This window comes from Pelecanus crispus, chromosome Z, assembly GCF_030463565.1.
Source record: "Pelecanus crispus isolate bPelCri1 chromosome Z, bPelCri1.pri, whole genome shotgun sequence".
NCBI classification, from domain to species: domain Eukaryota; kingdom Metazoa; phylum Chordata; class Aves; order Pelecaniformes; family Pelecanidae; genus Pelecanus; species Pelecanus crispus.
Window position 1 is genome coordinate 31,822,555 of NC_134676.1, and position 22,759 is coordinate 31,845,313.

Consider the following 22,759-nt stretch of genomic DNA (forward strand, 5'->3'; position numbering starts at 1 on the left):
AAATACCAATGGACAGTTTTTCCTTTCAATAATTCAAAACAGTATTTAAAAAAATGTTTGCAGCTGGAAAATCAGATGCTTTGTCAGTATTCTACACATTATTATTTCTTTAACAGTTTGTTTTTCCTGTTCTAAAATAACCCAAGGCTTTCAAAACATTTAGAGAGAAGACACTTAGACAAAAAAAAAATCCTATATACTCTTTCTCTTCAAAGCTACTATTATTGCTTAGTAACTTATCTTTGGCAGCTCATAATCCAAACTCAATTAACTTTCTTTCAACACTATTTTTACCATATTAATTTCAACAAAATCTCTCCTATGTAGAATACCATATTATGGAATTTAATTGGAATGAAATAAATAAATCAGTCTAAACCTCTAGAATCTAATATGAGTTTTTTTCCTACACTTTCAACACTTCTGCAGAAATATGCAGTATAGACATAGTTTTGCATTAGACTCTATAAAAGTCTAGCATTATCTAATAAAACTTCCATGACTTGTCCACAAGGACTAAAAAATAAACTGCTCCAGCAACCTTTCATTCTGAGTTTCAACTTCACCCTTTGACAGGGAGAAGTTGTTACCATCTAAAAGAAATGTCTTTCCAGCTGCACAGACCTTACCACCTCTCTCAATAGCAGAGGTTAATTAAAAAAAAAAAATCTCCAGATTAAAGAAGAAACTCATGTTGGAGTCAGGGAACGTTCATGCAGTATTTTCTGTTAATAAGAATGTACAAACTCCCACTTTTGTGACCAATGGGGGACATAGACATGCAGAAAGAGCTTCCCAGCTGGTATTTTCAGAACTCTCTCAGCACTGGGCCTGATCGTCCCACTCACAAGGCCTTATGCAGAGTCACCAGCCCAAGAACATCCATGTTTTCTCCTCCGTCCACTTTCCTAGTACTGTAGCCACCAGTGGTTGTGTCTGTCTTCTACAGAATGCACACAAAGGAATGTCCTTTCCCTTCTTCTGGGAGGAAGACTTCTGAATTGTGGTTTAGGTTTGAAGGCTGAGACGACTTCAGCCATTTGCTGTCCAAAAAAACCCCTAAAAATCCTAGGTTTTCCCCTTATAAATGTCAGTGCACAATGATAAGAAAATCCACAAGTCTAAATAGGTCCTTCACTCTACAGAATATTAAGACCCCAATCTATGAAAATAGATTTACAAACCCACACAGGAGCTGAAGCCAATCTGAATGTGTACTTATAATCAACACAAGTGCACACAGACTTGCTAAACTTGAATCAAGAGCAACGTCCATAACAGAATTATACCCATATTTGAATTACACTTTCAAATTTCAATCCCGGTTGCCTGACATATACTGACATTTTCATCTTCTGTGGTCCAGTCTATGATCCTCTACTCCCATTAGCCCTTAACGTTACACAGTGTAGTATTTAGTAGGTGAAAGGGGTTCAGAATCTGTCACTACAGTGTTTTCCATATCAGATAATAATTACATCTGTAAAAGGCAAAATTTAAAACCAAGATCTATTTAGACTTATTTTTCACATTAAACTCATCTCTGGACTTGGGGATTTGTTTTTTTTTCCCCACAAGTGAAAGAGAGAGAATTCTTGCAAGCCCCAAGTCTCAGTTTCTCCACCTCACAAAATTACAATTTACTGTACTTGCTCTTTACATGAGCAAGTTTTCCTTTTCTATCAGTGCATTTCAACATAACTGGTGAGCAAGTTTTCCTTTTCTATCAGTGCATTTCAACATAACTGGTAGGGGCTGAGCTGCAGGAAGGTAAGAGGAGTGCTGAGGAAATACAAACGAGAAGGAGAAGGCAGGGTTATCTGAGGTACAGGATGAAGCTCCAAGGCACACCCTGCACAAGCATGCTGGTTTCTAGAAAGGCTTGCTGACAAAGCAGACACAGAGGGAAAGGAGACAGAATTGTGATGCTGGGGACACCAGGACTTACCCATCATCCCAACTGGTGGGGACCAGTGGCCTTTGGTAACCACCAGTCAGGGGGCTATGTGGAACAGGCATGGGTGGAAAGTTTTCCAGTAGCTAACTAGACACATGCTCTGTCTCATTTGTTTTTCAAGTATTTCCTGGGGCAGACTCAAAGCTGTTCCACCTTTCAAACACCCGGTAAGTTAAACATCCCAGTGAGATATCAACCCTACTTAATTTCTGCACACGACTTGTCATGAGGTCAATAAAAGTTTCAAAGCCTTCACCAGCTTCCATATTTGGCAAGAAAATTATTTTTCTTTTGTGAGAAAGGAATTCAAAACAGCCATAGGAAAAAACGTAAAAAATTAATGGTGTTGGTCTTACACAAGATTCTAGGCAGGGTTAGCAATTTGACTATTAACTACATAAAGCCATTTTATGAAACAAATGCTTCCCATTCCCCATCCAAGTTAACAGTAATAAACTGACCAAAAATTGACAGTTTCACTGGGTTTTGAATACTGCCCAGAGTTTGTATGATCACAGATGAATAAATGAATATGAATATACAAATCTACATAAAATTAATTTCCTCATTCCTTTTCCCTCTCCACGCATTTCTAAAATGTATTCAATGATCCAAAAACAGTTCCTTGTGACTTCCCTGCTTCCTCTCCCACCTTCACACCAAAACAAGTGCAGTTAAATAACAATCACTTCCACTGCAACCAATCAAGATGCCAGAAACAATATTCCCATCACATGAACCCCAGTAATTTCAGGGATAAATACTCATGGCTCAGGGCAGAAATCTCCCTGTTCTTATGAACACACATGATGCATTCAAAAATAAATGGCTTTTCACATGGAAATGACATGTAAATGTATTTCACACCAATGAAGGAAGTAGTTGAGAAAGTATATGCAAGATGGGAAAGACGCCGACACAGCAAAAAGTCAAAATAGAAAGCCACTTTAGGTGGTGCGGCAAAGCTAGCAAGAATCTGAGTGTAGATTAAGTGGGCAAAAATCACCAGTCTTGCACCTCTATGGGCAAAGAAGAGTCAGGCAGCAGCATTAACCATCCCACTGCTCAGGACTTGGCCAGGAAGGGTACACAGGATATCAAAAGTAGTCTTCCAGCAGGCCTCAGGATCCAAAAATGAACAGCATTTCTCTTACATTACAAAAGATTTTTTTAAACATTTCCTCTTACTTGAAAGCCAACTCATTTTCTAGCTACATGCTTAAGCAAATAAATATCCAAGCAGTACTCCCTTACTGCCAAAAGCATCAAAGCACTCACAAGAAACAGTGTGGATTGTGTTAGAAGATACATTTCACTAATTAATTGACACCATGCTGGGTCAGTAGTTTTTTTAGAAAAACGTTTATTTGTGAATGCTGATTGACAGACCAATTACAGTTTGGTTGGCTGGAACTTGAAAGCCAGCTGCAGATTTATTCACAGATGTTCAAACAGTAGTATATAATAAATGTTAAGTTCAATCTAGATCAAATATGCTACTGCTGAACTCGTAACTTATCCTCTGAAATAAGCCATTGAAAACATCTCAGTAGGACAGAACAAGGATGTTAAAGAGTATGTTACACAATCAAGAACTATATTTAGCTGCCAAAGTAAACTTCCTGTTGATAATGTCAGCAATGATGATGACTGCCTGTCATACTATACTGGTATTTGAATAAAGCATGAATTATAAATTGAGGCAAATATTAAAATTTATTCTGGGTTTTCTCAAGTGCCTTTTTAGTAAAAGTATGTTTTCTTTTTACCTTTCTAAGCAAAAATTATTAAACTGTATATAGAGATTTTTTTTTTTAAACTTCTGTGCTCAAAACACTTATTTACAATGTTTCCAAACCATTCATGGTAAAATCCTTGGTAAACCCAAAGTCTTTTCAGTAGCCAAATCTCATTCAAGTCTCAGGAACAGACAGACTGAGAAAACTGTATTCCTAAACTGTAAAGTAAAGCTAAATTTTTTGTGTAAAAGGCAGGACATAACACTACTTAAAAGTACTCTGTTTAGCCTTAGACTCCTCATTCAAGTAACAGTAAAGAGATGCAATAAAGAAAAGAGCCATTCAGGTGAAACAGAGAAACATTCTTCATCAAAACCCCAAGATTTGAGGATACTGAAAAGCAGACAGAGAACCTTTTTATCGCTGTATCTTCATCTTCAGTCAATACTAAATACCACCTAAACAGAGAAACCTGTACAATTTCATTGCTGCTTGTACAAGATCATCACTCTTGGTGTTCATAACCAACAAAATCCAAATACATTATAATGTTAATAAAACATAATCCAGCCTAAATATTCACCTCCATGTCAATGGAACTCCTTTTTGGAAGTGACATGATAACATTTCTTCTGCCTTGAAGCTCCTAGAGCAGTTTGCAAGTCTTCAATCCCACAGCTCCTGAAAACGCAATGAAGCTGTGGCAGCCTGACCTGAGCAGTGCACTCCCGGTTGGATGCGCTTGCTGTTAGAAGGGGCAAGACCATGGTCACTCTTGGGAAAGAGAGACCCTTCCTCCTTTTGGGAGCTGCTGGGCTAGTGGAGGGAGAGAGGGCTGGAGAGCAGGGTACAGCACAGTGCCAGGATGGAGCTGAAGAGATGGCAGTGGGCAGACAGACAGTCACATCTCAGGGGAGACAGACACAAAGACTTTGCAAAGGACTGGAGAGGACTGGGCAGGGCTTCCCACCCCTGCACTGGTTGCCAGCAAGGACTCCATATAAGACCCTGTGAGATTTATGAATAAACATTTTGATTTCTCCTCTTACTACTTTCACTTTTCTCTTTTTACAAAGTTAGCCCTAGTTGTTACCCTATTTTTTATAATAAATAATTTAGAAAACTTACCTTAAGTCTTGGCATATCTATTGTATAATGGCCAACCAGCATTCTCTATCACAGGCATTGACTGCTCTTATCTCTGCTAACAACCAGGGAACTGAATCAGACATTGCATGGAGATGGTGTTCCTGAAACTTTCTTGGGAATATTCAGCAGAGTTATACCACTTGCAGACCACAGACTCAGAAATTGTATCTGCCAAATTTAATCATTTACATTTTTAGTATTATCTTTCACCAATAAGAAAAGCGGAGAATATTTTTTGGGAGAAGTTACTTTAAAGCTTGCCATTTCCAGTTGGTATTTGCCATTTCCAATTTGCAAGCTCTTAATACTTATCAGTGCTTTTTAGCCGCACTGCAAAGTTTAATCTACTGGGGTTTTTTAATCTACTAGTTTTAATCTACTGTTGATTAATTCTTCAAATCTCAATTCTGTAAAGGATTTTTACCTAATACAAGGTAAGAATCACCCAAAAATTTTTTGTAAAAGCAGAAGAGTCTGAATTCTCCTGCAGATGAAACAATACCAGTTCCATGTGACTGCAGGAAAAGAGCATTATCCCACTGCTCTGCTGGAGACCCAAATATAGCTTCTTTAGTAGAAGACAGATTTAGTCTGATGGAGTTTACTTCTCTGCAGATGAGATACAGACCAGATAGCAATGGTCAAGCACCTCCAATACCTTCCCTCTTTTTTACACTTTGGTTTTGGTGGGGTTTTTTGTTTGTTTGTTGGTTTTTTTTCTTTTAAAAAAGAGGCAGACACAGCAAGGAAGTGAAAATGGAAAAGTATGTACTTATAAAGTACTGCATCCACTCATCATTGCTTAAATATCTTTTCTTTCATATTCATCTCCACTAAAAATCTTTTTTTTTTTTTAAGGCTTCATTTCATAAAGAAATAAATAGTACTAAAGCAAAGTCAGTCAAAGCAGCCTTTCCTGAACACAGAGGAATGCCCCCTGAATGAAAGTAACATTTTACCCTATTGATCTGCCCTCAAAGAAGCGGGAAGCTATGTAAAATAATTCTGACCATGCAGACGAGAGTTACACCACTGTGCAAAGTAATCCCTTATTAGAGCCCAAATACAAAGTTCTGAGTACACCACTGATTTTAATAGGAAGTTGGCTGGAGCAAGATTTGGTGTCATTTCAGGGAACTAAATTCATGAGGCTTTTGGACACATTTGCAAAGGGAAAGTGTAGTGAGGAAAACAGAAGTTTGCTCACTATTGCACACAGCAACCATGGGTGAGCCAGGACACCAGTTCTTCTCACTGGCTGAAGTTCACCCCACTCCAAGCACCAACAGGAGTCTTATGCCCTGGAGATGTCCCCTTGGACCCTATTGGCCTGCTGTGTGAACACCTGCAGGGCAACCTGTCATGCCAAAATTCTTTCCAGAGCTTTTACAAGCAAAATGTTATGAAGCAACTGCTTTGTTATAACTAAAGCCGGGGAAGGCATGCCTCTTCTGCTGACCTTGAGGTGCTGCCCTCAGACAAAACATCAGACTCATGCTTAAATTAGCAAACCTGAAGAAATGGTGGTCTCTGCTCATTAAAGCATAATAATCCACTATAGATAGACTCTTCTCATTATCATATGAAACCTCTTATACAGGCAGAAAAAAGTTGGCAGGTCTATACCAGACAGATAACAGTGAGTCACTTAAACCAGTACCAGTTTTAGTATTACACATGCTTGTATGCTTTTTCATGACAAACATTTGCTACCGTCAAGAGAGCCAGAGCTACAGTGACTGACTGATGGTACATTTCCCACATACACCCACCCTCTTCTTCTTTCAGTTGCCCATATAGAGGCCCAAAGAAGTAGTCCAATTTTAAGATGAAATTTTATAGAACTCTACACCTGTGCTTCCAAAAAAAGAACAAATGATCATGTATACAAACTGTCTGTTTGAATTGTGAAACAATACCTGCACGTAAAAATACACACATGCCGTGCTGAAGTTACACCCATGTATGAAATTTTAATCAATCACATGCTGGCACACAGATCATTTGAATGTAGTTTGCAAGCAAACAGCTGTAGGTTTGCACAAGAATAGTTTTCATCTGAAACCTACCTCCCAGCTTCAAAAAATTGCACCGCAACTGTTCAGGGGTATTTCTGGGTACACATGTATGAGGACATTAAGTTCAAAAACACAGGACTAGATCAGTGAACCCAGCTACAAGAGTGACCAATCAAAGATGCAAACATTTTTCATTATTTCAGAAGCATCTCAGTAATTGTTCAGTTAACTAACTTAACTTCTCCTGAAGGTCAGTCTCTAGAAAATGTCATGTTTACAAATGTACAGCCTTGTTATGAGCAAGTAGGATAATTATAGAATCATAGAATCATCTAGGTTGGAAAAGACCTTTAAGATCATCCAGTCCAACCATTAACCTACACTACCAAGCCCACTCTAGACTAATCAAGGGTAGACCAGACTAAACCATATCCCGAAGTGCCACATCTACCCGTTTTTTAAACGCCTCCAGGGATGGTGACTCCACCACCTCTCTGGGCAGCCTGTTCCAATGCCTGACCACCCTTTCCGTAAAGAAATTTTTCCTAATTTCCAGTCTAAACCTCCCCTGGCGCAGCTTAAGCCCATTTCCTCTTGTCCTATCGCTAGCTACTTGGGAGAAGAGACCAACACCCACCTCACTACAACCTCCTTTCAGGTAGTTGTAGAGAGCCATAAGGTCTCCCCTCAGCCTCCTCTTCTCCACACTAAACAACCCCAGTTCCCTCAGCCGCTCCTCATAAGACTTGTTCTCCAAACCCTTCACCAGCTTCGTTGCCCGCCTCTGAACACGCTCCAGCACCTCAATGTCCTTCTTGTACTGAGGGGCCCAAAACTGGACACAGTATTCCAGGTGCGGCCTCACCAGCGCCGAGTACAGGGGGACAATCACCTCCCTGCTCCTGCTGGCCACAGCATTCCTGATACAAGCCAGGATGCTGTTGGCCTTCTTGGCCACCTGGGCACACTGCTGGCTCATGTTCAGCCGGCTATCTACTAACACCCCCAGGTCCTTTTCGGCCAGGCAGCTTTCCAGCCACTCCTCCCCAAGCCTGTAGCGTTGCATGGGCTTGTTGTGACCCACGTGCAGGACCCGGCACTTGGCCTTGTTGAACCTCATACAGTTGGCCACGGCCCATCGATCCAGCCTGTCCAGGTCCCTCTGCAGGGCCATCCTACCCTCGAGCAGATCGACACTCCCACCCAATTTGGTGTCGTCTGCAAACTTACTGAGGGTGCACTCGATCCCCTCATCCAGATCATTGATAAAGATATTGAACAAGACTGGCCCTAAAACAGAGCCCTGGGGAACACCGCTCGTGACCGGCCACCAACTGGACTTAACACCATTTATCACTACTCTCTGGGCTCGGCCACCCAACCAGTTCTTTACCCAGCGAAGAGTATGCCTGTCTAAGCCGTGAGCTGCCAGCTTCCCGAGGAGGATATTATGCGAGACGGTGTCAAAAGCTTTGCTAAAGTCGAGGTAGATGACATCCACAGCCTTTCCATCATCTACCAGGCGGGTCACCAGGTCATAGAAGGAGATCAGGTTGGTCAAGCAGGACCTGCCTTTTGTGAACCCATGCTGGCTGGGCCTGATCCCCTGGTTGACCTGTACTTGCCTGTGGAGTTCGCTCAAGATGAACCTCTCCATAATCTTCCCCAGCACCGAGGTCAGGCTGACAGGCCTGTAGTTCCCCGGGTCCTCCTTCCGGCCCTTCTTGTAGATGGGCGTCACATTGGCAAGCCTCCAGTCATCAGGGACCTCCCCTGTTAACCAGGACTGTTGATAGACGATGGAAAGTGGCTTGGCAAGCTCCTCTGCCAGCTCCCTCAGTACTCTTGGGTGGATCCCATCCGGCCCCATAGACTTGTAAGCGTCCAGGTGGCATAGCAGGTCATTAACTGCTTCCTCCTGGACTATGAGGGCTCCATTCTGGTCCCTGTCCCTATCCCTATCCTCTTGCTCAAGGGCCTGAGTACCCTGGGGATGACCGGTCTGGCTGTTGAACACAGAGGCAAAGAAGGCGTTAAGTACTTCAGCCTTTTCCTTGTCCTCGGTGACAATGTTCCCCCCCACATCCAGCAAAGAATGGAGATCCTCCTTGGCTCTCCTTTTATTGCTGATGTACTTATAAAAGCATTTTTTATTGTCTTTTACAGCACTGGCCAGATTGAGTTCTAGCTGGGCTTTTGCCTTTCTAATTTCCTCCCTGCAGGACCTAACAAGATCCCTGTACTCCTCCTGAGCTGCCCGCCCCTTCTGCCAAAGGCGGTAGACTCTCCTTTTTTCCCTGAGTCCCCGCAAAAGCTCCCTATTCAGCCAGGCCGGTCGATTTCCCCTCCGGTTGGTCTTACGACACACGGGGACAGCCCGCTCCTGCGCCCTTAAGACTTCCTTCTTGAAGAGGGCCCAGCCTTCCTGGACCCCTTTGCCCTTCAGGACCGCCTCCCAAGGGACTTTCCCAACCAGGGTCCTGAAGAGGGCAAAGTCTGCCCTCCGGAAGTCCATGGTAATAGTTTTGGTGCCCCTCCGCTTAGCATCACCCAAAATTGAGAACTTTATCATGTCGTGGTCGCTAAGCCCGAGACGGCCTCCGACCTCGACATCTCCCACAAGCCCTTCTCTGTTGGTAAACAGCAGGTCAAGCGGGGCACCTCCCCTGGTAGGCTCGCTTACCAGCTGCATTAGAAAGTTATCCCCCACATGCTCTAGGAACTTCCAAGACTGCTGCCTCTCTGCTGTGTGGTATTTCCAGCAGATGTCTGGCAAGTTGAAGTCCCCCATGAGAACAAGGGCTAGCGATTGCGACACTTCTGCCAGCCGCTTATAGAATGCCTCATCTACCTCTACCTCCTGGTTGGGTGGTCTATAGCAGACTCCCAACAGGACATCCGCCTTTCCAGCCTTCCCCCTCATCCTTACCCATAAGCATTCCACCTTGTCATCACCACTGTCAAGCTCTATGCAGTCGAAACACTCCCTAACATACAGAGCCACCCCACCGCCTTTCCTACCCTGCCTATCCCTTCTGAAGAGCTTATAGCCCTCCAGTGCAGCACTCCAGTCATGAGAGTCGTCCCACCACGTTTCCGTGATGGCGACTATGTCATAGCCATCCTGCTGCACCAGGGCCTCCAGCTCCTCCTGTTTGTTGCCCATGCTACGTGCATTGCTGTACATGCACTTAAGCTGGGCTGTCGATTTTGCCCCCAATGTTGCCATGCCGCCCCTGGGCTCCTTACTAGCGGGCCTGTTTATATCCCCTTCCCCCTTCAAACCTAGTTTAAAGCCCTCTCAATGAGTCCCGCCTGCAACAACTGCCAATTTATGCAATTTCAAATATCCTGTCAGAAGAAACATATTGCAGTGCTCTTATTCATTCATTCATTGAAATCTGAATGATATGCATCCACAACAGAAAAAAAAAAAAAGTCTAAGTTACTCAATTAGCAAAGCATTTGCTAATGTCCTAACTGTCCAAATACTGGCTCGGCCTAAGCAGACAACAAAATTAATGATAGGAGTTGAATGGACCAACTTCCACCACAGAATAAGGTAATTGCTCCAGAAAGGAATTCCTCTTTCTGATCATCTTGTCATGAAGGCTTTTAAAATGGGGTGGGTGGGTGGGTGGGTGGCTGTGTGTGTGTGTGTAAAAAGACAGCAGTAGCAAAAGTGAACCATATTCTGCTTCAGCCTATTAATGTGTCAAATGGTTAGACTAAACAGGCATAGATTTCCCTATACAGCCCAGTGAAAACCACTTAAACCAGTGATTTTATCAACTGTGTGGTATCTGTAGAACTGACCACATAAAACCCCAATGAACTGAGATTTTTATCAGAAGAAAAAGTTCCGTTTCAAGCCGCATCTGGAGAATATTGCCTGGACATGTGGTTTTTTGGTTGGTTGGTTGGGTTTTTTTTTTCACAAGGGCCTGCATATCAGCTGTATCCTGTATCATGAGACTGAGGGAAAAGGCTCAGAGACAGAAAAAGCTCATTCCCTGCTCCTGCCCCAGGCCCTCCTGCCTTTTGTGATGTGAGATGTGTTCCTTACATCCCCTTCCCATTCTGGGGCAGATATGGAGCTGACTTCCAACTTCTAAAAACAATTCAACAGTTAATCAGCTTCAGCAGCAAATGTAGTCCTGTGACACCCAAACACTTCCAGTCCTACCTCCTAAATCTCTCTAGAACCACCAGCCACAAAACAGCTGAAGGGCATGCTTGCCACCAGCAGAATTTCATAAACATCAGTATAAAATGGCAGTATTTGCCTTAGCCCCATAAATATGATGGTTGGATGCAGAAAACAAACTTCTCTAGCTGTTCACCCAGTCTCAAAAAAATTTCCCCCCTTTATGAATAATCTAGATTTCTGTTTTAAGACAATGAAGAGAAAGTGTTTATTGGTTTTGCAATATCAACTATCAAAGATAAATTAGGCGATCAAAATCCCACCTAGAGCCACCAGAACTGAAGAATGTTTCTTTGCTGAAATACAAAAGTAATACCACTTTACCATCGAACATGTTTCACTGGTAAAGCCACAGCAGTCAATAATAACTATTTTGCCATAATTCTGTTTACCAAATGAGTTTACCATGGCAGAGAAAAGATAAAAAAACACACTTGGCTGCTGCAGTTCATATTAATACAGTTTAAAAAACTACAGTAAGCGTTTCATGGCAGTACATTTGTTCTGGCACCTTACAGTTAATACCACATTTAAAATTTTTTGTTCAAGGGAGAATAATAACCCCATTTACTTATTCACTATAGACTCATCACACCCATCACTATGTATTATATTTTCGTCACTGTCATTGTGACTTGCATTGCAGTAATGCCGAGAGGCTGCAGCAGTAGTTGTGTCTGTCACTGGGTAAACACAAAATAAATAACCTGTTCACCATGAATCCAAACAGAGAAGAGACACAAATAGGGAGAGTGAGAACAGGGGGACATAGAGCTAAAATGGGACAAAACAGTTCAAGAAGCTCCAGCAGCAACTACCACAACAAAGACCAAAATAAAATTCTGCCATGCTGATGTGTATACTGAATTTCGACAACAACATCAACTGAGCCATGTTTTTACATCTGCATCTCTGCATTCCCTGCCCAATGCCCCACCTGCTGCACCCAGTACATACTAAGGCGGTATCTCAAGTCTGCTGAAAAGGTCATCTACACTCTTAGAACTAGCAGTGAAGGACACACTCCACTAATTCAAGTAGAAGGTAACTTGCAATGCCTGCAAACACCTCAGTGGGATGAAATTTAACCTGAAAGGTTTAAGTGGTACAGAAACACAGACAAAGGAACACGTGCAGACTATTTATAACCCAGTTAGAAACAGGTCAGATACATTTTAAAACAGTTTATTGTCCAAGCTAAGCCAAAGTTCAAACACGTCAGCACGGTCCTTTAAAAAAAAGTCATACCAATACCCCTAGCTTCCTTGAACTCTAAGGCAGAACTAATTATCAAATTCAGCTTCAGAAAGACCAGTAAAATAGAACAGAAAAAAAAGTAATAGCTGCAGACAATTGCCGCTTTTATTCACAGAGGAATTATAGAATCACAGAATCACAGCATATCTCAACTTGGAAGGGACCCATAAGGATCACTGAGTCATAGAATCATAGAATCATAGAATCGTTTAGGTTGGAAAAGACCTTTAAGATCATCCAGTCCAACCATTAACCTAACATTACGAAGTCCACACTAAACCAATCAAGGGTAGACTAGACTAAACCAAGTCCCAAAGTGCCACGTCTACCCCTTTTCTGAACACTTCCAGGGATGGTAACTCCACCACCTCTCTGGGCAGCCTGTTCCAATGCTTGACTACCCTTATCATGAAGAAATTTTTCCTAATATCCAACCTAAACCTCCCCTGGCGCAGCTTGAGCCCATTTCCTCTCATCCTATCGCTAACTACTTGGGAGAAGAGACCAACACCCACCTCACTACAACCTCCTTTCAGGTAGTTGTAGAGAGCCATAAGGTCTCCCCTCAGCCTCCTCTTCTCCACACTAAACAACCCCAGTTCCCTCAGATGCTCCTCATAAGACCTGTGCTCCGGACCCTTCACCAGCTTCGTTGCCCTTCTCTGAACACGCTCCAGCACCTCAATGTCTTTCTTGTAGTGAGGGGCCCAAAACTGGACACAGTATTCCAGGTGCAGCCTCACCAGCACCGAGTACAGGGGGACAATCACCTCCCTGCTCCTGCTGGCCACACTATTCCTCATACGAGCCAGGATGCTGTTGGCCTTCTTGGCCACCTGGGCACACTGCTGGCTCATGTTCAGCCGGCTGTCGACCAACACCCCCAAGTGCTTTTTGGCCAGGCAGCTTTCCAGCCACTCCTCCCCAAGCCTGTAGCGTTGCATGGGCTTGTTGTGACCCACGTGCAGGACCCAGCACTTGTTGAACCTTGGCCTTGTTGAACCTCATACAGTTGGCCTCGGCCCATCCAACCAGCCTGTCCAGGTCCCTCTGCAGGGCCTTCCTACCCTCCAGCAGATTGACACTCCCACCCAACTTGGTGTCATGTGCAAACTTACTGAGGGTGCACTCAATCCCCTCATCTAGATCATTGATAAAGATATTAAACAAGGCTGGCCCCAAAACAGAGCCCTGAGGAACACCGCTTGTTTCCTCTCTGCTGTGTTGTATTTCCAGCAGATGTCCAGCAAGTTGAAGTCCCCCATGAGAACAAGGGCTAGTGATTGTGAGACTTCTGCCAGCAGCTTGTAGAACGCTTCATCTATCTCTACATCCTGGCTGGGTGGTCTATAGCAGACTCCCAGCAGGACATCTGCCTTGCTGGCCTTCCCCCTCATCCCTACCCATAAGCACTCGACCTTGTCATCACCACTGTTGAGCTCTATACAGTCAAAACACTCCCTAACATACAGAGCGACCCCATCGCCTCTCCTTCCCTGCCTATCCCTTCTGAAGAGCTTATAGCCATCCAGTGCAGCACTCCAGTCATAAGAGTCATCCCACCATGTTTCTGTGATGGCGACTATGTCATAGCCATCCTGCTGCACAAGGCCTTCCAGCTCCTCCTGTTTGTTGCCCATGCTACGCGCATTGGTGCAGATGCCCTTGAGCTGGGCTATCGATTTCGCCCCCACTGTTGCCATGCTGCCCCTGGGCTCCTCACTTGTGGCCCCATTTATATCCCCTTCCCCCTTCAAACCTAGTTTAAAGCCCTCTCAATGAGTCCTGCCAACTCATGAGCGAGGATCCTTTTCCCCTTTGGAGACAGCTGATCTCCATCAGCTGCCAGCAGGCCCAGTGCCATGTAAACCTCCCCGTGATCAAAAAAAACAAAATTCCACCGATGGCACCAGCCTCTGAGCCACCTGTTAATCAGGTGAGTTTTTCCATTCCTTTCAGCACTCTTAACTGCCGCTGACGGGATTGAGGAAAACACTACCTGCGCTCCCGATCCTGTGACCAATCGTCCCAGCGCCCTGAAGTCCTTCTTCATTGCCTTAGGACTTCTATGTGCAATCTCATCACTGCCCACCTGTACAACCAGCAACAGGCAATAATCGGAGGGCCACACGAGGTCGGGGAGTTTCCTAGTAACGTCCCTAACCCGGGCCCCAGGGAGGCGGCAGACTTCCCTGTGAGATGGGTCCGGACGGCAGATTGGGCCCTCAGTTCCCCGCAGGAGGGAATCACCCACCACAATTACCCTCCTTTTTTTCTTAACAGGGGCAGTCGTGATCCATGGGGCTGACCGACTGGCCCTCGGCAACCCCCTGCCCCTGGCTGGACCTTCGCCTTCACCTCCCTCCCCGCTTGCCTGGCCCTCAACTCCCAGAGCCCCATACCTGTTATGTGAGGGCAGCTGGGAAGGTGAGGGAGGCTGGGAGGGGATTCGCCTGCCTCCCCGCGCAGGGACCTGTTTCCATTCCCCCCCATCTCTTGGATCCCCTCCTTCTGCTTGCCGGCAAGAGGGCAGGGGATCCTCCGCTCCTTGTGGGGCCTCCGCCTGCTGCCCTGGCCCCAGGGACGGTCGGGTGCAGCTCCACCAGTCTGTCTCCCTCTCGCACTCCCTGATCCTTGCAGGACTATTCCAGGTATTTACAACTGTGCGAGAACCCTGAAAGCAAATGAAAGACCTTTTTTGCACTTTATGTACAGAATAGATGTCAGAAGAGCAGCTTCTCTTCTCATTGTTTTCCATGGGTGACAGGTAGGAGGGAGCAGCTAAAACAAAGCAAGCAGTTGGTATGCTTCCTGTTCACCATCATTAAACACTTCTGCAGCAGTGGGGACCAAATGAAGGAACACATTACCGTGGTGAAGATCATCTTATAGCACTGCTAGGAAAGGCAGTATAGTTCAGGAAGAACACAATGATAATGTACAAAAAAGCCAAATCCATCTGCAAAATTCAGTATTTGCACACAACTATGTTTAGCTGTGCACCAGGCTGCTTTTTGGCCCCTTGCTCCTCCACATAAAGGCACAACCAATCTGTTCTCTCTCTGTAGGTGCACATGCAGCCCTGAAATTAATTTTGTGTTTGTCATCAATAAATTGCATTTCAAGTGGAGATCTCACAGGACTGTATAAATGTAAAAGTAACTTATCCAAAATTTGCCAATGAAAAGAATAAAGGCACAGCAAATTTAAGTGACTTACCCATATTCACACCAAAATACACCAAAATCTTAATTCACGCAGAGAGAGAGGTGGCCTCTACGCAGTTTTCAAGAATTTTCAGGTACAAAACTTCCAGTACTTTCATATTTTAACTGGATTTTTATTCCAAATTTCCCCCTATAAAAGGGTGGCTGAAACCTGCATCTCTCTGTATGGGAACAGCTTTTGTTAGTGCCACCTCCTGGTGATAAAACAAAACTGAAAAATCATGCACTAAGCTGAAGATTCTCAAACAAAGTAAAGTGAAAATACAATCTTTTGGCCTGTTTTGGTTTGCTTGTTTATGATGGCTTGACTGGAGGCATCAGATTTTCCTCTCTGCAAACTTAAAGGAGGATACAAAATTCATTAGCCATTTTTAGGACGATATAAGTGCAGATGCAGAAACATCCTTTAATCACTGACAGAGGGAAAAAAAAAGGAAATGCTACATTCCTGGAAAAGTCACCCTCTCAGGAAGGTACATCTGCCTTGATTTTATCCTTTGGGAATTTTGCTGGGGAGGACATTCAAAAGCATACTGAGGTCTCCACCAGAGGTTGCCCATGGGGTTGTGAGCTTGGTGTACCCCCCCATCCACCTTACCCATGCTTTCTTTGCAGCCTTCCAGCTGGCGATACTCCTTGGATGCTATTGACAACAGCAAGCTGTTGTCATGGTGGAAACAGGTGTCATAAAGCTATTGATAAATACAACTCATCACCTTCAACTGGTTTGCCCCAGTCTGAAAGAATAATATTTGGTCTAAGAATATTATAAAATATGAGCTTTACTTAAATCTACCCCTTCACTATACTGTATTTTGGATAGCTGCAATTAATTTTAAAACTTACTGTCCAGGCCCACAAAGCAGAGGATAAAGGTATAAGGCTGGGTATGAGAGAAGTTAAATTACACTCTTAACACAGAATGGTAAGTGTTGGCAATATGCCTAATACTCTTGAGGGATTTTACAGTTCCTGTGTAAAGTAGATCCTTTTTGGCATTAAGCCTAACACTCTTCAGGGAATTTTTGTAAGTTGCCTGGGGCCTTTATAACACATAGCCCAACATGCTTTTTGGCATTACCAGCTATTTTTATTTTCTTAAACATTTTGTTCTTAAACAAAATTCCGAATGCTTAAGACTCTAAAAGTACAGAGTCAAAGTCAATGTAAATGACTGCCTTCCATCATTTGTGTTCAAGAGCTGCCTGAACAACATTTGTGTTCAGGAGTTGAACCAGGCCTGAAACATGACAGACAGGAAAAAAAAAAAATTAACTTGAAATAAGCACTCCAAAGGAATATATTGCAACAGGAATCTGAGCACCACCTTTTACATAAAAATGAATTAAACCTCTTGTACATTCTATGAGAGGCACACCAAGAACCACAGTGAACCTTCTCAAACCTGACCAGGATTGCTGGTCATCCAGACCCTAAACCTAATTGCAGAATTAAACACGGGGAGTCTCATGCTCTCAGCTGTGCCCTTTTGGAAAGTCCTAGACCAGACAAAAGAATCCACCAAGACCCATCCCTACAGTCTTCAGAATGGATTTCCCCAACAACTGCCAGAGCCGCAAGTAATGATTTCCTTGCCTTGATGTATCCTGTGTTGTTTTTCAAGCATATCAAGGCCACTGAAGCATATGCAAAGCTGGAAAATGTGTAATGCTGGAAAAAACTAAGATCATTATCACTTAATCACTTTGCTGTACCTAAACATTGTCAATAACCCGGCTTTAAAACTGCTGACAATTGATTATAGAAAACAACTGAAAAAGAAAGTAAGTCCCGGGTCAAGCTTTCTGCGTAAGGAACTGCACAGAATACTGATGAACATCTTTTTTCAGACTGCGCCAACTGACACATAAAACCAATAGTACTAGAGAGCAAAATAAGTATGTTAAAGAGATTTCAAGTGTGGCTCAAGCTGCTTACTGATTAACACTTCTGCATGTAACACTCCTCACAGACCTGTGCAGTTATTGTTCAAAAGTGAAACAAGGCTCTCGACAACAGGAGACAAATGATCCTCCCCGACCAAGTTCACAGTTCTCACACAGCTTAGCAGCACTGGAGCTGCTGCTTCTTCCAGAGGCTCTGCGAAAAAAGAAAAAAATCCCAACCCCAAGATTTAATGCCTGTCAGCTATTTCCAGGATAAGGAAGAGTCTTAATAATCTCCAATAGGAAACATGCTCATCTTACACATGAACATTAGCTGACTCATTTTACTAGAAAAAATTTACAATCATTTTTGCAAGAAAATAGGAAATAAAATACACAATGACTTTTCATGTCAAGAAACAACTTAACTCTGCAGGAACCACAGAAACGGAAGACGACAGCTGTCTGCAATGGCCCTGGAAAGGAGAACAAGAGGGGTCCGTGCCTATCTGCACAAGTTTCTGCATTTCCTATAAACAAATGTCCAGATTTGCTTCTTCAAGTCCCATCTCAAGTATTTTCATGTCAACTCTTCATAACTATTACATAGTCTAAGTCACATACCCACACACTGACTACACTGGTTTTTGCAGAGCAGTCAGGGTGGAACAAAGAGTCAGACTGGTTTCCAAGGCTTGAACTCCCCACGTGTGTAGTGTCACCTGCTGCCAGGGAGAATGGGGGATGCAAGGAGATGGCTCTCATGACTGACAGCTGCTTACAATTTCTAGAAAGTCTTGCCAAACATACCAGCTCAAACCACAATCACAATAAGGATGACCAAAAGCCAGGCTGACCAAAAGCCAGGCTGACAGGCTGCCTCTCCCCTCCCCACACCCATGTTGGACCTCCCCACCAGGCTATGAGCACGGTGGCTGGAGGTGCAGCAGCTGCACCACCTCCACCAACAGCACCTCAGCTCAGAATTTCAGTCACAGTGGAACTTTTCCATCAGCCAAATCCAAGCTGCTTTAAGGCTACAATGTATTGTCTTACAGGACAGGAAAATCCACTCCTAAGCTTTGAATGAACAGCCATCATGTTAAGTGTGATCACAGCGATTCAGACCCAAGGATCCAACTCTGCCAGCAAGACCCTCCCTCCAGCGGTGCTTACAAATAATGCTGCGGGAGAAATACAAGGTGTTCTCCCCAACTACTCCTACAACCGCCTTCCACAACTACCTACACCAGCAGGGATATACTTATCTCTAATACCTCTTGATGGACTTCAAAAACATGTTTTCATTCACTGAGTAAGAGAAATTAGTATAGGTGTTGAACATATTGGTCCTTTCAGAAAGCTCGGATTTTTATTACTACATGAGACATGTGAACACTACGGATATGTCTGAACATAGTCTCAGTCCCACGCTCACGAGTTCATTGTCTACACAGAGGAGTGAAGAAGACAAGAGGTAAGAACAGCTACTAGGTTTTCCAGAAAACAAAATACTATTCTGGTATGTATAAAGTGCAGATATGCTGGTAGTAAATCCTTGAATACGTAACTTTTGGACATCATTACATTTAGATCACAGTTCTAATTTGAACTATTTGAAATTTACATACTTTTAAAAAAATTACTTTCTTAATAGAACACTCAGTAGAAAGCTGGATTTTTTAAATGATATTATTTTTCATTACAAGACTTCTGTCAAAAGATCTGCATTGATGAGAGAAGTTGAAGACCAGTGCTGGCCAGGTTATCGTCTTGTGTCTTCCTTTACTGTTCTCACCTTTTTCCCCTTTCTGCTCATTCCTGCCTGATGTCTCTCTAGCTCACTTTCACCTCAGCAGATACTGTCAGTAAAGATCTCTTTCTAGGCCTGAGTAAATCTAAAAGGTGTGAAAACAATTATTTACAAGAAGTGGTCAAATACGCATATCAAACAAAATGAGAGACTAGATTTCCAATCCAAATATGTGTACTGTTATGCCGGAATTTTGCACCTAATTTCTATGTGAAAATATCTAATATGGGTACACAAAAGTGTACATTCCTAGCAAAAAAAACCCCAACCACCCCACTTGCACTAGCACATTTTTCTACACTAAAAAAAATCCACCATTATACTATTTTATTTTTCATATACACAACATAGTACTAGAAAGCATACTGAACCATTGGTACCACACAGGAGGTAAAGTAACTGAAATCAGGGATGTATACCCGTGCATGTTCAGACTTGCTTTTTTTCTCCATACAGTAACACAGCACAATGTGCTTCAGGTTCTCATCACGCACAAAAGCGTAACAGTTTCTCATAATGTGACTTAGGTGGCATCCTTTCTGAAAATCAACTCTTTTCAAAGCTTTGTAACATTATACAAGATCAAGAGAGTCTTCATGCAAAGTAAAGACACTCTGCGTGTTGTGGGTACTGCAGTATTACATTCTCTTTTTGTGCACTCAGCACCACCTCCTGTCAAAAAAAAAAAAAAAAACCCTCTGTGCAAAACAAGGCACACAGCTGGATTGCCCAAAAATATTCTGTTCTTTCCTCCATCCTGAACTGAATCTCCTGGGCTGGGTTTGGTTTTTTTTTTTTAATGTTTTATCCCTTATTGAAAGAATGCAAGGAAACTATTCCAAAACCACCAACAAGTAATTTTGTCACGTATCTTGCTGCTTTTACTATCCCATGTGTTTTAAAGTAAAAAAACCAAAAAATTACAAAAAAACAACTTTGAATAGTGCAAACCTCTGTAACTGATACAGAGACAACTGTAAAAGGAAAATTGTTGTCTTCTTGAGGTGAAGTTTTAACTAAAGTAAGTACCTACCAAAAGACATTTCCCTCCATGTACCCACCACTAGAAAAGGACAAAATACTTAAGAGCTGCACAAGCATAAACTACATGGATAGTTTTATAAAGTTTACAGTCTTGTTTACATACATGGTATGCTTTATACAGCATAGCAAGGTTCAAAGTCAGAAAATTATCTGGACATGACCAAATGAATGAGACTTAGCTCTTCCATAGCAGGAACGTTCCCAGCACGCATAATCTTCAACTCTGTAAGTAGTCCTGCTAATAACAAGAACTTTAAAGCATGAGGAATTACTAATCCCAATCCACAGAAACACAGAATCTGACGTCCATCGTATCTGAAGTCCACAGTATCTTGTCTAACCAGCACTGTTTATACATAAGCTTCCTTAATGCCTGCCCTTCAGCTGAATTCTCTGCTCGCTATCCCCCAAAATAGCAGACTACTTTACATATGTGAGAGCTAATCAGGCCAAGAAGTAAAAATGGAAATGACTCGCTGGGAACAAAGAGGTCAGGCACAGCAGATCAAAATCCTGAAACCAAGGGCATTAAACTAGGTGATGCTGTCTTCACCCTGTGATGCTGCTCTGCCACACATACTGCAGGTGGATTAGCTGTTTTATAGGGCTATTTTATAGATCTCAGCATGGATTCCCTGGTTTCACACCTGTCATTTTGAAGACAGCAGGAATCAGGCTTTACCTGTAGTGAGAGAGAGAGAGAAAAGCTCCTCCAAAGCTCATCATGTGAGGAGTCCACCTCTCTTCCATGTAGCAGAAGCTTAAAGCTGTATGCTGTGAATTACACCCACCACCACCACCAAAGCAAGCACCAGACGGTGATCTCAGAGGTCACGCAATGAATATGTATATGCATTACCACTGGTCTGACTCAGCAGAGCACTCAAGCATGCAGTTAACTTTCAACTTGTTCTGAAACGATACTGATTTCAAGCCTGTAAGCCTTGCTGAAAAAGCATGGATTTCCTAAGTTTTCAAAGGGAAGTAGTGAAGAAAAAGAGAAAATGGAGGGAAGCAACGCATTTGGAAGAAAATGGGAAATCTGTCCCCTTTTCTGTATTTTCACTCAGATCTCAACCCAAGCTTTTCTTGGTATTTTAAACAATTTCATTATTTTCTATACATTAAATTCTCATGTCTATGTACATTCAGTTTCAACAGTATGACACCAAAACTTCTCCAAAAGAGTATCCCTATCTCCAGTATGACAAGTCAAGAAGTACTGAAAACTTAAAAGTTCTGTTTTGACTTCAAAGACCCAAGAGCAGACAGTCAAGTACTTTCTCATAGATAGGTAAATCTCTGATGCACAGGTGCTTTCTCACAGAGGACCAGCCTCCAAATTTTGTGAGGGCTATGCATCATTATTTTCTACAGCATAAACAGTGGTTCCAAAAAATGGACTGCAAATCTATGGTTGAGATATGCTCCAAAGTGCTTTACAGCTTGTTCAGCCTAAGCACTCTAAAAAGCATGACTACATTGCTGTTTTCAACAGCAAGCAGCTGTTAGTCACCAGTTGAAAGCTGTGTTCATGCATCCAAGAAGGAGTATTTCTGATAGGACTCACAAAATTCTGTTGCCACAGAACATAAAATGACCATCTGGATTTGTTGAGTCAAGAGGTTAGGTTAGCAAGGCAAAGTCAAACTACGCTGTTTATGAAGAATCTTAGGACAACTCAGGGATCCTGAGCAACTGCTGTGTAATTAAAGTCCCTGGGAATAATCAGTTTCAGTATCTCTTCCTTTGTAGCAAGACAGTGATAAAGAAGAGACTGGATTCCATCTACTAAAACCAATACCATCCGGGTAGGTGATATTGGAGAAGAAATGCTACTACTAATAGCAATAGAAAAAGGAGTCTTACCTTCACCTGTGCATGGGGAGAAGGTATTTCCAAGTTCTTGCTGTTTTGGCTTTAAAGACTGTGGGGCTGGCAGTCCTGGGGGCTGTGGGACTTGTAATAAAGGCTTCCCGTTTGTAAGCACTTGTTTCCTGGGACTTAGAGCAGGAAAGTGAATAGTACTGTCAGTGATGTCGCTCTGAGGAGCCACCCCTCCTCCAAGGGGCATCTTTAAGTGCAGGCTGGCAGATAAGTTTCCAATAGCTGTGCTTGGGGTGCTGCTATTTGAAGATGGGTAGGGCTTTCCTGCATGAACTCTGATAGGTGGGATCTGCTGTCCACTGATCATCCTAGGTCCATGAGGAATACCTGTTGTCCGATGGCTCATACTGCATGACCTCCCATTCATTTTTAAGAAGTGAATGTAATCAAAGTGTGTTTTTACAGACCCACAGCTATGACTGATATCAATCCAAAGTCAGTAAGTAATCCATTGTGTATTACGCCTGTTTAAAGAAATACATAAATAAAAATAATTGATTTGTAGTAAATAATACAAGAAAGAGGACTGCACATGACTGTTAGCTTTGTGACATTACTGGTTACAAGAAACAAAG

General features: G+C 42.9%; 1 protein-coding gene across 2 annotated transcripts in view; it reads right to left on the reverse strand.

The window, feature by feature from the left end:
- Positions 1-22,551, reverse strand: part of GLIS3 (GLIS family zinc finger 3) — a 181,494-nt gene extending 158,943 nt beyond the window's left edge. For both annotated transcript variants that reach the window (XM_075726129.1, XM_075726128.1), the window contains exon 1: positions 22,167-22,551. In XM_075726129.1, the coding sequence (XP_075582244.1) occupies positions 22,167-22,551 (385 nt within the window). The remainder of the gene's footprint in view (positions 1-22,166) is intronic.
- Positions 22,552-22,759: the final 208 nt, after the last annotated feature.